General features: G+C 46.4%; 1 protein-coding gene across 1 annotated transcript; it reads right to left on the minus strand.

The window, feature by feature from the left end:
• Positions 1–946: 946 nt before the first annotated feature.
• Hoxb1 (homeobox B1) lies at positions 947–2,267 on the minus strand. Its single transcript, XM_048450619.2, has 2 exons — positions 1,703–2,267; positions 947–1,275 (listed from the first exon to the last, which is right to left on the minus strand). Exons 1-2 carry the CDS (start codon positions 2,265–2,267, stop codon positions 947–949), a joined length of 894 nt encoding a protein of 297 aa, XP_048306576.1.
• Between the last annotated feature and the right edge of the window lie 11,379 nt (positions 2,268–13,646).

Below are 13,646 nucleotides of genomic sequence, written 5' to 3' on the forward strand. Positions count from 1 at the left end.
TTCCAGAAACTCCAATGGCCTCGCCGCTGTCTCCAAGGTTCAGAGAAATGCTTAAATCTGCTGGGAACTCAGTCGCCATTCCTGGACCTGCCCAGACTGCCACAGGAGTAGGGAGGCTTATGGAAAAGGTAATAGAGGGAGGGGGTGTTCCAGAGGCAATAAATAGGGGGAGTGGAGGGGGAGTGCCCACCCTTTCTTGGTTGGGGATTGCTTGAGGCAGTCTATGCGACCAGAAATCCCGGAGTGCCAAGTTCTAAAACACTTTGGTGATTTAACGATGGGGTTGCCAGTGGGAAGGGGCGGGCCTTATAGAACAGCCCTGAAGGCTGCATTAGTGCAATAGAAGCCTGCTGGAAAGGGCTTTGTGGGATTGCTTGGGATGGTTTTGTTGGGGTTTTTTTTCTAGGGGGGGAGGGGGCATGTCACAAGGCAGTCGGTGCTATTGTAAGGTCTCAGGTGATTTGGCTGGATTAAAGATTAAGATTAACGATTGCTGGTAATGCTCCGGCGCTCAAACCCATCCTTTTCAGGAAAATCCCTAGGCTTCTCTCCATCCCAGGCCTAGAAGGGAGAGTTAGGGTAAGAGTGCTCAAAGAGAATTCTCCAAGCTCAAAGGCACTGAACTCCAGTTGGAAGGGGAAGGAGAATCCAGGAGGGCGGGCTGGCTCCTACCCCTCACAGAGCCAATCTCTAGATCAAAGGCAAAAAGGCCTTCCCTCCACCTTTGATGGTTGGGTACTCCCCAGATCCCAAGACCTGTAGGATCCCCAGCTATCAGTCATCCCTCGACCCCCAGATCTGAGAAAAAAATGTTTCCCCACTTCTACCCAGTTTCCTAGGCAGCTCTAAACTGGCTCCTCGGTCTTGAGGAGGATCATCAGGGCTGTGAAGTTTGGGAGAGTCTAAGAGGGGACTGGGTCCAGCACTGGAAGCCAGGTAGTTCAATTCAAGAGGTGATGGAGCTGGGCGAAGCTTCGGGGGAGGTGCACGTGGACTGGTCGGAGGCATCTCCAGCCCCATCCTTGGGGCAGCCTGAAGGGGCTGTCGGCACCCTGCCTCCCTCCCGCTCTCGCTTCTTCTGCTTCATGCGCCTGTTCTGGAACCATATCTTCACCTGCGTTTCGTTGAGCTCCAGAGTGGCGGCGATCTCCACCCTCCGCGCACGGCTCAAGTATTTGTTGAAATGAAATTCCTTCTCCAGTTCGGTCAGCTGGCGCGTGGTGAAGTTTGTGCGGAGGCCGCCGGCAGCGCCCAGTCCCATCTCAGACACCTTCGCTAGGGGCGGGGCAGAGAGAAAAACCACGTCAATTCTCTCACCCTCTTTCTCCCTCCCCTCCACCCCTCCCAGTACACTCTGTGTCCTCATTCATCATTCTACCCAATTTAAGTCTCTATACAGCACCACACACACCCTCTATTAGCAATTTCCAAATCTAGAACCCATCTTCCATCCATACTCACCGTCAGACAGAAATATGAGGTACTGGCTCCAAACTGGGCTCACAGACAAGGAAGTAGATCGCGGAAACCTCCTTAAGGAGGTGACCCCAAACTTACCCGATAGGGAAGTCTCAGCTGAGCTGAGACCTGTAAGTACTTACCTGCCAATACCAAAACAGCTGAAGGGATGAACCAAGCCCCGGCCCAGGACCCTCTGTGCAAGTCTGGGCCAAGGCGAGGAAAGGACCACTCTGAGCCCTACCTGTCTTAGGTGGGTTTCTCTTGACCTTCATCCAGTCGAAGGTCCGCGGAGTGAGGGTGCTGGCTTCTGTTGAGCAAGATGACTCCTTGTCCTCAGAGAGGAGGTCGTAGGCTGGTGCAAAGTCTGCCGTCTGTTCAGTTCCGTAAGGGGGCTGCGGCGGAGGATATGGCCCGGGGCCGACTCCACCCGCTCCGTAGCTGTCGGGCAAACCCCCGAGCTGGGTTCCGTAGCTCGATGGATGAAAATAGCCTCCATCTCCTTCCGACTGACCCATAGAATAATACTGAGAAGGCCCATAGCTGGGGTTGCAGGCGGCTGGGGCGTACCCCGAGGGAGCAGAGCTGGGAAAGGACACCCCCAGGGAGGAAGGCGGCTGCTGGATAGGATACCCCGAGTTTTGTTGGAGCGCTGGGCTGGGCAGCCCTCCACCATAGCGACTCTCCCCCGCGTAGCTGTCAATGGCCGGAGCTGAGCTGGGGGCAAAGGAGGTTGGGGCGCTGTAGGCGCTGGGTCCCCTATTACAAAGTGGGTACTCTAAAAAGGAATTCATCCTATTATAGTCCATGTAGAGGCAGGAGGGTCCGGCAGTTTTGGGGAGACACCCTCTTGCCCTACAACCTTTCGGCAGTATGTCACAGTCCTGAAGCTTGAGTCCATGGCCTGGGCCAGCTTGCCCCGGCCAGCATTCCCCTAGGAAGGGGATAGGGAGTGGGGGTGGGGGGGCACATGTGATCTCTCCCAGACCAATGGGCTAAGCGGGCCAGAGTTTGGCAGCCCCAGCGCCCATCCATCACCCCCCAAGCATTAGCATGACAAAGACACTTCAATCACTCTCAGCCCATCCATCTGAGGACGACATGGAAGCGTCAAAAACATCTTTCTTCAAAGACTTTTTGGAAAGAAGGGACCAGAGGGAGAAGGGGGGAGAAGTTGGAAGAATATTCAAGACTTTACCCCCCTCCCAACCCCCAAGGCCTTCAATAGGTTCCTGGATTATTAGATTTGGACAAATTCAACCCAGCTGCTCCTCACTCTCTTCTCCCCTCAAAAAAGCCTACCCCCACCCAAGGCAGGAGAGCTAGAGATGGGCGAGCCAGGCTCCATGCTTTGCCAGAACCCCCATCTCATGAGTCTTTCTCCCAGTTTGTCTTGGGATGCCTGGCTAGGGCAGCCTGGTGAGGTATGTTATCTTGGGACAAAAGGAAGACTAGGAAGGGAGGGAAGCTGTAAAAACACCTCAGGGTGTGAGCCAGGCTCTAAAATCCAGGAGAATTCATTAGAAATAAAGGGGTGGGAAAATGGCATTTCAAGGGGACCAGCGAGGACTACAGAAACGTGGAGAGGAAGATGAGAAACGCCCCCATTACTCCCGCCAACTCTCTGCATAGACGATCTCTCCTCATTCACACATCCATTTCTCTCCCTCAGCCTCTCTTTACATTCTCTCTGTCTCAATTCATCTTCCTGTTCGTCCATCTCTCTCCATATTTATATTCGTTCCCTACCTATCCATCAGCTCATCTCTCTAGATGTATTTATCCTCTCTCTAGCCATCCATAGCTGTAGCTGGCTCACTCACTCAGACTTAAATAACTCCCTATATCTCTCCAGAGAGCAGCACTGAGCAGAGCCAGGTGATGTTTACAGGGGGATGGGAAGGAAGGGAATTTTTATTCTCTTTTCAGAAGTATTTAAAACTAATCAAGACCCTGCATCCCTCTGGTTTCCCCTCTCACACACGCACACCTCCATTATCTTTAGTCTCCCTTAAATATTTTTTTTTCAATTTCAAGCCTCAAATTCATAAATCCAATACTAGTTAAGTATTAACGATTACTCAAATTTTCCACAAATGTTCTAGACTAGATGGAGTTTAGTTTGCTTGGAGAAAGGGAGAGTTAGTGCAGAGGCTTAGAAGTGGAACTTCACCCCTCCCCCAGTTAAATTGTGGGGGAGGGAAAACAGGAAGTGCCTTGCTCACTCTCTCAGACACAGGTTGGGATTAGAAGAGAAGCTCTTGGGTGGAGCCCATTGATTCTCCTCCTCCGGACTCTGAGGACAAGAATCCAACACCCACTCTCATTTGTAACCTGTCAGGGTATCTGCCGGGCCACAGGCCTGGGGCTTGAGCTAGGGCAAGTCCAGGAGGGCAAGAGTTCAGGGAGGGATCTCAGTAAACACTGGTGCTCAAGGGAGAAAGCCAAAGCAGGTGGGACAAGTCCCTGGCAATCCTTGAAACCTCTCAGGTTTCCTTAGCCTAAAAAAGCCAGGCGTGCATTCCTCTCTTCAAGGGCCCCAACGTGTCTCCATCTCTGTGTTCCTCCACCTTGCTGGCTCCCATCCCCGCTGGTGGCCCTGGTCTGGCTCTCCAGTCACCCCTCCTCTTTCTAGTCTGTCTTTTCCCTGGCAGCTGTGAGTCTTGCTTAGCCCTTAAGAGTAAGAGCTCAAAACATTCCCGTTTCACGTGCACTGTTTTAGACCCAGACAGGTTGGGCAGGGTAGGGATCCGCTGGTGACTTCTTTAAGAAAGATGCTGTGGTTGGGTAGGGGGAAAGGACAGAATGTTCATTTGCCAAGGGATGTGTGCAGACAGGGGGAAGGAGAACAGAGAAGGACAGGGAAGCCTGCAGAGGACTGAGACTTGAAAAAGGATTATTGAGGTGGGAGGGAGCAGGTTTCTTCCTACTTCGTGCACACTTGGGGGTGGAGAGTGGGAAGCACTGGAGTTTCCTTCCAACTTCTCTTCTTGTTTTAAAATGTTTAAAAGGGAAGATGGGACTCTTGAGTCTAAGGACTAGGTATTATTCCCAAACCTTACCCTGAGTTAGGCCCATGTGTGACATGACTGTCCTGCTTTGCTCCTTACCTTTCCCTCTTCCCAGGGAGAGCTTTCTCTCCCAATCCCTTGACCTAGTTTAGGAACCAATTTGAGACCTAAAGGGAGAAGTAAACTCCAAAGGTACTATTATTATTATTATTATTATTATTATTATTATTATTATTATTATTATTAGTGGTTTTTTAAGACAGGGTTTCTCTGTGCTTTGGAGCCTGTCCTGGAACCAGCCCTTGTAGACCAGGCTGGCCTCAAACTCACAGAGATCCGCCTGCCTCTGCCTCCCGAGTGCTGGGATTAAAGGCGTGCGCCACCACTGCCCAGCCTCCAAATACAGCCTCCAAAGGTATTTAATAAACTCCATGTATTGGCTGGGAATAGGGGAATATACAGTTTCCCTCTAATCATTGAACTCAATGTCACCTATAGTCAGTTATTAATGACAGAAAGAAAAAAAAAAAGCCCGGGCGGAAGGTGCTTGAGTCACAATCAGTGGCAGTGATTGTTTGGTGTGGGGGCCTCAGTTCTCTAGATGTGTTATGCTGTCTAGTTCAGCCTCCCTTGCCACTCTCCTTTCTGAGAGCAAATATATTACGACTTTCCAAAATTGCCAAGCATGGGGCATAGGCCTTTACTCCTAGCATTTGCAGACAGAGGAAGATGGATCTCTGTGAGTTCAAGGACAGCCTGGTCTACAAAGCAAGTTCCTGACCAGCCAAGGTTACCTGAGGGCCTGTCTCAAGCAAAGAAACCGAAGAGCAGACAAAGCCCTCATCGTCCCACAATTCCTGCTGCCTCATAAAATTCTGGCAGAAGAGATGGGAAACCTAAGCAGGCTCAATAGTCCCCCTGGCTCCCAATTCTTCATAACTTCAAGGGCTGGAGAAACCCGTGGAGTACAGAACTTTTGAACTGGTCTACTGAAATTCACCTGAGAGCCTGAGGGGATCCAAGCCCTAAAATGAAATAAAGTTGATTTCCTACAATGTATGATATGCTTAGACGTATACAGAACTTCGGCATGTTTAGATCTGAAATTATCTTTTGTTGTTGTTTTGTTTTTTTAAGATGGATTCTGGGGCTGGAGAGATGGCTCAGAGGGTAAGAGCACTGGCTATTCTTCCCAGAGGTCCCGAGTTCAATTCCCAGCAACCACATGGTGGCTCACAACCATCTGTAATGAGACCTGGTGCCTTCCTTCCCAGCAGTACATTGTATGCTTAATAAACAAATAAATTAATAAATAAATAAATAAGACAGATTCTTCTGTAGCCCAAGCTGGCTTTGAGTTTCCTTTGTAGCTGAGGATGGCCTTGAACTCCTGATTTTTCTACCTGGCCTAGAATTCTTTGAGGAGTCTGGTCCTAATGCTGAGAATGTAGACATGGGAGTCAGACTAACAGGAGAAGAAAGTGTTAAAAGTTCCCATATCAGATTCTGGTCCTTGTTGTTAAAGAAGTTGTTAAGGTAAGAAGCAGGTAGGGCTGGCAACATCAGTCTAACCATACTATCATTAGACCCCAAGCACGTCCATGTACTCAGCCCCAATCTTGGGAGGTAAAAACTCAAGATCAAAGGCTGGCACTTTAGAGTAAGAAGGATATGTAATCGGGTTACCATTTTCCCGCTGGAGGAAATCTCATCTTGCTGCTGCAGGAGAAGGGGTGCAATATGGATCCACTGTCGTTTCTTCCAGTGTGAGCTAATTCAAGAGTCATGAATCCATCTGAAACTTTAGGTTGTTGGTATTACAATGCTATGGTGAGATGAATCCTAGACTCTGATCTGGAATACTTGGGTTCAAATCCTTGCTTGGTCATTTTTAAGTATTAGAGCTCTGGACAAGTTCCTTGACTTCCCTAAGTCTCAGCCTCAGAGAAGAAGAATGGGTTTAATATGACTTCCCCTGTTAAAAGGACTAAAGCAAACAGGAAAATATCAACCACAGAGAGTTCCGTAGAAGTGTGATAGCATCACATGCACACTATGAAATAGTATGAGTCAGTCTTCTGCTTTTTAATATGACTAGCATATTAAAATATGGAACAGCATGCGTACTACCCTTTTATATGACACATTACCATATATTGCACAATATGCATGGTATCATACATAAATGTCATTGAAGCGGAGAGGGTTGGTCCTATTTAGACAGACGACTTTCTTCTCAACCATAGCAATTTTTGCTTTGTATTATTTTAGGTTTTGCTTTAATATTAAAGTCTAATACTTCACAAAGAACTCAGGTGATAGAAGCTGCCACAGAAAGACTTGAGTTTGCAAATTAGAAAATAAATTTCCGAATTTCCAAATATTTAATGAAAAGTTTCTAGGGAGGGTGGTGGTGTTCCTTAGTGGTGTTTGGCTTAGAAACTGTCCCTTTGAGGAGTGGACTTAGAGAATTTAGAAGGATGCAGGCTGAACATGTGTCTGGAGTGAGTGACTGGGTGGTCACATGATCAAGTAACAATTGAGAATGTTCTGAAAGAAAAACTTAGCATATTGTGAAGAATTAAAGTAGTTTCTACTTGATTAGCTTATCCACAGCTGAGAATGTAGTGTAATGGCAAAGCATTTGTCTGTCATGCATGAGGCCCTGGGTTCAATTCACAGTACTATGAAAAAATTAACAATAACAATAATAAAAGAACCCAGGCTGCGATAGTGGCCCAAGTCTTTAATCCAGCACTCAGAAGGCAGAGGCAGGCAGATCTCTGTGAATTTGAGACCAGCTAGTTCCAGAACAGCCAGGGTTATGTAGTGAAACCCTGTCTCAAAAAAAAAAAAAAAAAAAAAAGAAAGAAAAAGAAAAAAAACCCACCAAAACTAGTAATAATAGTAAAAGAAAATGGCTGAAGAAATGGCTCGTTGATTAAGAACACTGGCTGTTCTTCCAGAGAGCCTGGATTTAATTCCCAGAACCCATGTACCAGCTCACAAAGGTCTGTAACTTCATTTCCAGGGGATACAACGCCCTCTGCTGGCCTCTGGAAAGCATTAGGCACACACATGGCGCACAGATGTGGATGTAAGCAAAACACACATACAAATAAAATAAAATAAGAAAATGACCAGGCATGGTGGAGCATGCCTTTTAGCGCCAGAACTCGAATGGCAGAGGCAGGCAGAGCTCTGTGAGGTCAAGGCCATCCTGGCCTACATAGTGAGTTCCAGGACAACCGGAGCTACATAATTAGACCCTATCTAAAAAAAATGAGAAAAAAAAAAGAAAGAAAAGAATAGTAATCATGTTTAGTCAAATGTGATTTTTTTGTTGTTGTTTCTCTGTGTAGCACTGACTGTCCTGCAACTCCTCTGTAGACCAGGCTGGCCTCAAACTCAGAAATTCTCCTGTTTCTGCCTCCTAAGTGCTGAGATTAAAGGCACGAGCCACAATGCCTAGGCAAATGCAATATTTCTGACCAAAAAATATACTTTGGAAAACTCATCAAAACTTGATCGAGGGACTGTCTGGCAAGAGAGTTCAGTCAGTAAAGCACTTGCTGCTGACCTTGACCTTCTGAGTTCTAAATCTGTTACTCACAAGCTGTCTTTTGAACTTCACATTTGCTCCTTGCACATGTACACACATACGCATGCACACACATAAATAAATAAATGTATTTTTTCTATTTTTTTAAAAAAGGATCAAGGATGGAGAGATGGCCCAGTAGTTAAGAGCACTTGTTCTTGCAGAGGACCAGGCTCAGTTCCCAGTGCCTACATGACAGCTCACAACCATCTGTAATTCCAGTTTCAGGGGTTCCAGCACCTCCTCTTCTGACTTCTGCAGGTTTCTGCACACACAGGTGCACATAAAAAAAAGAAATATTCTTTAAACATTAATTAGTGCTTGGAGAAATGTCACAGTGAGTTAAATCTCTTTCTGTGCAAGCTCAAGTTCAATCCCCAGAACCCAAATAAAAGTAACTGGGAAGAACTGGTTCCACAAAGTTGTCTCTGACCTCCACAATATGACCACACACACACACACACACACACACACACTTATATAATAGATAATGATAATAATAATAATAATAAATCTTTTAAAACTTGAGCAAGCTAAATTTAGAACGGAATGACTATCCAAATCAACTTAGGTTGCAATAGAAACTGACTCTCCCTCGGTATCTGAGGAAGGAGTATTGAACTCCCTACCTCACTATGGAGAATGGGAAACCAGAAGTGGCCAGTGGGAGGTCACTAGAGGGTCTGGGCTATAATGGCTACAGAAGGTAGAAAGTATAAAGTAGACCCTAGAGGCCACCTTCTGCAAAGGGAGGACATGTGTTTGATTGACAGCATGTTTCAGGAAGCTCTGCAGTGGAGACCATGGTGCTTATTAGAGGTCTGGAAGAATAGTGAACATTGGAATTCTGCAGGGCTGTTTAGGAAAACTTGTAATTAGTGCCTATGATCTGATACCCAGAAGTCAGATAGAGATCTATTATACCATGTGTCAAAGAAGAATTCCAGTGGTTCTTTTAAAATGAAATGACCGGGCTGGAGAGATGGCTCAGTGGTTAAGAGCACTGACTGCTCTTCCAGAGGTCCTAAGTTCAATTCCCAGCAACCACATGGTGACTCACAGCCATCTATAATGAGATCTGGTGTCCTTTTCTGGCGTGCGGTCATACATGGAAGGGATGTTGTCTACATAATAAATAAATAAATCTTTTTAAAAAAATAAAATGAAATGACCTAGCCTTTTTAAATAATAGTAAACATAGTCAAATATTGAGAAAAATGGCAAAGGATGAAAGCCACAGAAAGACTTGATTAGGAAACTTCTGAATACTTGTATTTAAGGGATTTACGGCTCCTGGCCTATCACACTGTATCCAGTGGCATGCTCACTGAAAAGATGTAAGCGATTGTGGGTATGGTTGTAGCTATCAACATACATATTACACCTTGTTAAAATGGTCCCACTAGAAATGTGGGAGTAGGCTCCTGTCAAACATCAAACATTTAGAGTGCAGCCCCAGCCATAAGAAATTTCACAGCATCACTTATGAGGGTTAACAAATATACTTTGAGCACAAACTATTGTAGACTACATTAGGAGCGTTCAGTTCTTCCATTTATTTTACACAGAGAGAAACTGAGGTCCAAAAAGCGGAAGGGATTTGCCCAGGAATAAGTTAACTTTTTTTAAAAAATGACTCTGGGTTATCATGATTGCAAGTAATTCCTCAGTTTAATGGTCCTTTGCTTTCGCTGTAGTATTAATGAGCCATTTTTCTTACAAGAAGGACTCACTAAAGAGCAAGGCAGACTGACCAGCCACTTTTAGGCCTGCGCTGAAGCCTTCCTGCTCCAGCAAAAGACAATTGCTAACCTCTCTGTGCTACAAGGTACTCATAGTTGGTCCTGACCCAAGAGGAATTATGTCCCAGTCAGGATGGAGTAAGCCTAGCACTATTGGAGGGGTCAACAGCCACGACTAGAGTGGTCAACTTCCCTATCAAGGAACCAACTACTCTGCTCTCCCTTTTTCTCTGCATCCACTGCAACATCTCAGGATAAGGTAGGTAGAATGACCCTAGAGAGGAAGAAAAGAAAAGGTCATTACACATAGTTTCCTCTTTTGAAAAGATGTTTTCAGTTCTGGTTTTTGAGACCAGGTTACCTTATGTAGCTCAAGCTGGCCTTTACACCACCATCCCCCTGCCTCAGTTTCCTGAGTACCTGCTGCGATTCTCCATGCGCCACCACTCCTGGCTCCTATCTCCCATTTTGACAGGGAGCCCGTGATTTTGCAATTGAAAGGAAAAATTAAAGATGGTGTTTCTCCCTCCTGGAAATGCATTGCTTCTTTTATTCTTCTGGGATATCACCAAGGATGGGGAGTTTGGGAATCTGGGGAAGGACAGAGACAGAAAGGCTGTGTGTTTCTTGGAAACAGAATTTCAACTCTTCTCTAATAATCACCAAGGGGAAAGATGGATGCCCTGAGTTCCTAGACTGGAAATGACTTTCCCTATCACATAGAAAATACATGAATCTAAACAGGTAGACTGACCTTTGCTGGACCTTTTATTTCAACATGAGAAAGCAAGACTGGTATACTGAGATTCTCTGTCTGCTGAACAACTGGGATTGGAAGAATTGAAAGGTCCTAGCCGAGTAAAATGGATCAAAAGTCTCTCTCTCTCTCTCTCTCTCTCTCTCTGTGTGTGTGTGTGTGTGTGTGTGTGTGTGTGTGTTATAGATTTATCTTATTTTTAAGTGTATAGATGTTTGCCTGCATATATATCTGTGCACTACATGTGTGCCTGGTATCTGTGGAGGTCAGAAATGGAGAATCAGATTCTCTGGAACTGGAGCTACAGATAGTTGAGAGCCACTATGTGGGTGCTGGGGACTGAACTCAGGTCCTCTGCAAGAGCAGTCAGTGCTTTTAACTGATGAACCAACTAACTCTCCAGATACTTCTATACTACTTTTTGAGGGTTTTTTTTCTGTTTTGTTTTGTTGTTTGTTTGCTTTTGTTTTCTGAGAAAGACTCTTACTCTGTAGCCTAGGTTGGCCTAGAAATCAGGCTAGCCTCACACTCACAGCAGTCCTCCATCCTCAACCTTCTGAGGTCTGGGTTTACAGGAGTGAGCCACCATGCCCACCTTTCCTTTTTTGAGATGGGGCCTCACTATGTAGTCTAGGCTAGCCCGAAACCCATGGTCCTCCTGCCTCAACCACCTGCGTGCTAGGATGATAGGTGTGTGTGTGCACCACCATGCCCAGCTCTCCAAAATCCTTAAGTGTGGAGAAAGGCAGAAAACAGGTGGCAATGTAATTCAGCCGTCTTCCCAAACTGGAATGTGCCTGTAAATCATTTAGAAATCTGCTATAGTGCAGATCAGGTTCTGTGAGTCTGGAGTAGGGCCTAAGATTCTGCATTTCTGACTAACTCAGGTAACATTGGTGTTGCTGGGCCATGGAACTGAAGCTGCCGCAGGGGTCCCTGGGTATTGCAGGCTAGCATCCCTGAATGGGGTTTCTCTGCAGCTCCTGCCTTTTGGCATTGATGAAGGGTGTTCTCCTTTTGACCAAAGAAAGCTGGAAGGTGGGTAATTAGTGAGATCCTTCTGGTATCCTTGATCTTTGTAACAACCTAGCATGGCTGCAAGAAGATTTTTAATTAGACTAAATTATCTAGTTTAGCTATCCATAGAAACCAAAGCCCCAACTGATATGTCTTTCTCATTTTGCTAGCATAGAGATGGCTTATGTGCTGTGATTTTTAAGATGTTGAACACTGCCTGTGGACATATTTTATAGAGAAATAAACACACAGCCCAATGAGATGTATAGTGTGGTTTTTAATATATTATATATTCACTTATTTATGGGGAAAATAAACACACAAGCCAATAAGCTGTGTATTATTACTTTAATATATTGAATTTATTTCATACCTATATATTTTATGAGGGAAAATAAACTAATAAGATACACGATATTATTATAATAACACATCTAATTGTTCCATATTAATTTATTTATGAGAGAAATAAGTGCAATTTAACATGACATAAGCTTATTTAATGCATGAGGTAAATTCTATATTAAGACAGTTTAAGGGATTAAATTCCAGCCGAATAAAATGTGTGCGCTTCCCTCACTGAGGGACCCGTTGGGGAAAAATGCAGTGGGTTTTCCTAGCCTTCCATGTCACCACCTACGTTGGTTCCAAGAGAAAACTCTACAAGGCCTAGAAAATAAACTGCTTGAAGGAAGGAAGGAAGGAAGGAAGGAAGGATAGAAGGAAGGAAGAAAGGAAAGAAAGAAAGAAAGAAAGAAAGAAAGAAAGAAAGAAAGAAAGAAAGAAAGAAAGAAAGAAAGAAAGAAAAGGCTGCATCTGCCAGGGAGGTAGGTGTCTGGTGTCTGTTTCTGAGCCCGGAGAAATATTAAATAAACCTGAGGAGGATGAATGGCTTCCCAGGGTCCCTTAAATCTCCTGGTTCCGGAGAACAATCCCAGAGGCAGATGGGGAAGAGCGATCCTGCTTCGCCTTTACTGAGTTTTCAAAGCCGGGAAGGGTGCTGGGGGCGGGGGGCCGGGAGGGGAGGGGAGCCGTGTTGAGATGGAAAATGAAGTTGTTGGTCAAGACAGGTGGGCCTACATTTGGAAAACGCTCTGGCACGGTTTCAAAGCCCAGAGCAGAGGATCAAAAGCCACACTGGGTGAAGTGGCCCGGGCCCCAAGGCTCTCCTCCCCCTCCCATAGCACAGGGACTCCCTCCTCCTTGCGTTCCCTGTCCTCCCCATCCCTGAGGCTTTCTTTCTATTTTGTAAGTAAAATAAAATGGAACCCCACAATTGGGGGAAGGCTCCCAGACTGTCTTCTCTTCGGTGTGAAAGGTCTGGCCTCAAGAAAAGGGGGGGGGGGCAGGAGCCGGACACCGAGCGTCCCGCAGCCGCTGTCATGGCGGCCACAGTTACTTCCCTGGCGCTCCTAGCTGCCCAGCCCAGCGCCATTTTGAACATCTTCCCTGCTTCCTGCTCTCCCCGACGCGGGTCTCGCTAAACCTTCCCGCCTTGTTGACCAAACACCTCCCAGGGCATGCTCCACATCGGCTTCCGGACAAAACTAACCCGGATTCCAGTCCTAAGCGACCTACACCCCAGTAGCACCAGGCGCAAGCCTCGGCCCGAGCAGGCAGAATCGCTGCCTGGTTCCTGCACCTGAAGCCAGCACGCTAGCAAGCCAGAGGATCCCCCTTTAATTCCTTTAACCTTCTGAGCCTCCTTCAGGGCTCGAAGCTGGCGGGCTCCTGAGACATTTTCTTTCATCCGCTTCTGTTCCAACGCTCTTTTTTCCACCCACCCCACCTTTATTTCCAATAAGAAGCCAGGGAACAGTCTAGCAGGGCTAGAGGCCGGCTGCTGGACGGACGAGTAGGTGACCAAGCTTCCACAAAACTACCAATTCTTCTTGGTGTCCTGAACAGAGAAGTTGCCACCAAGCAGGGCCACTTTTGTACCATCCGGACTTTGCCAGCTAGGGAGATGGGACCATGCTACCGCTTGGTCACCCGAGCCAGACCAACCTCAAACGGGGCCTGGACTTCGGAATAGAGCTGAATCCCAACACAAACACTCG

The sequence above is a fragment of the Myodes glareolus genome, chromosome 9 (genome assembly GCF_982192425.1).
Source record: "Myodes glareolus chromosome 9, mMyoGla1.1, whole genome shotgun sequence".
Taxonomy (NCBI): Eukaryota; Metazoa; Chordata; class Mammalia; order Rodentia; family Cricetidae; genus Myodes; species Myodes glareolus.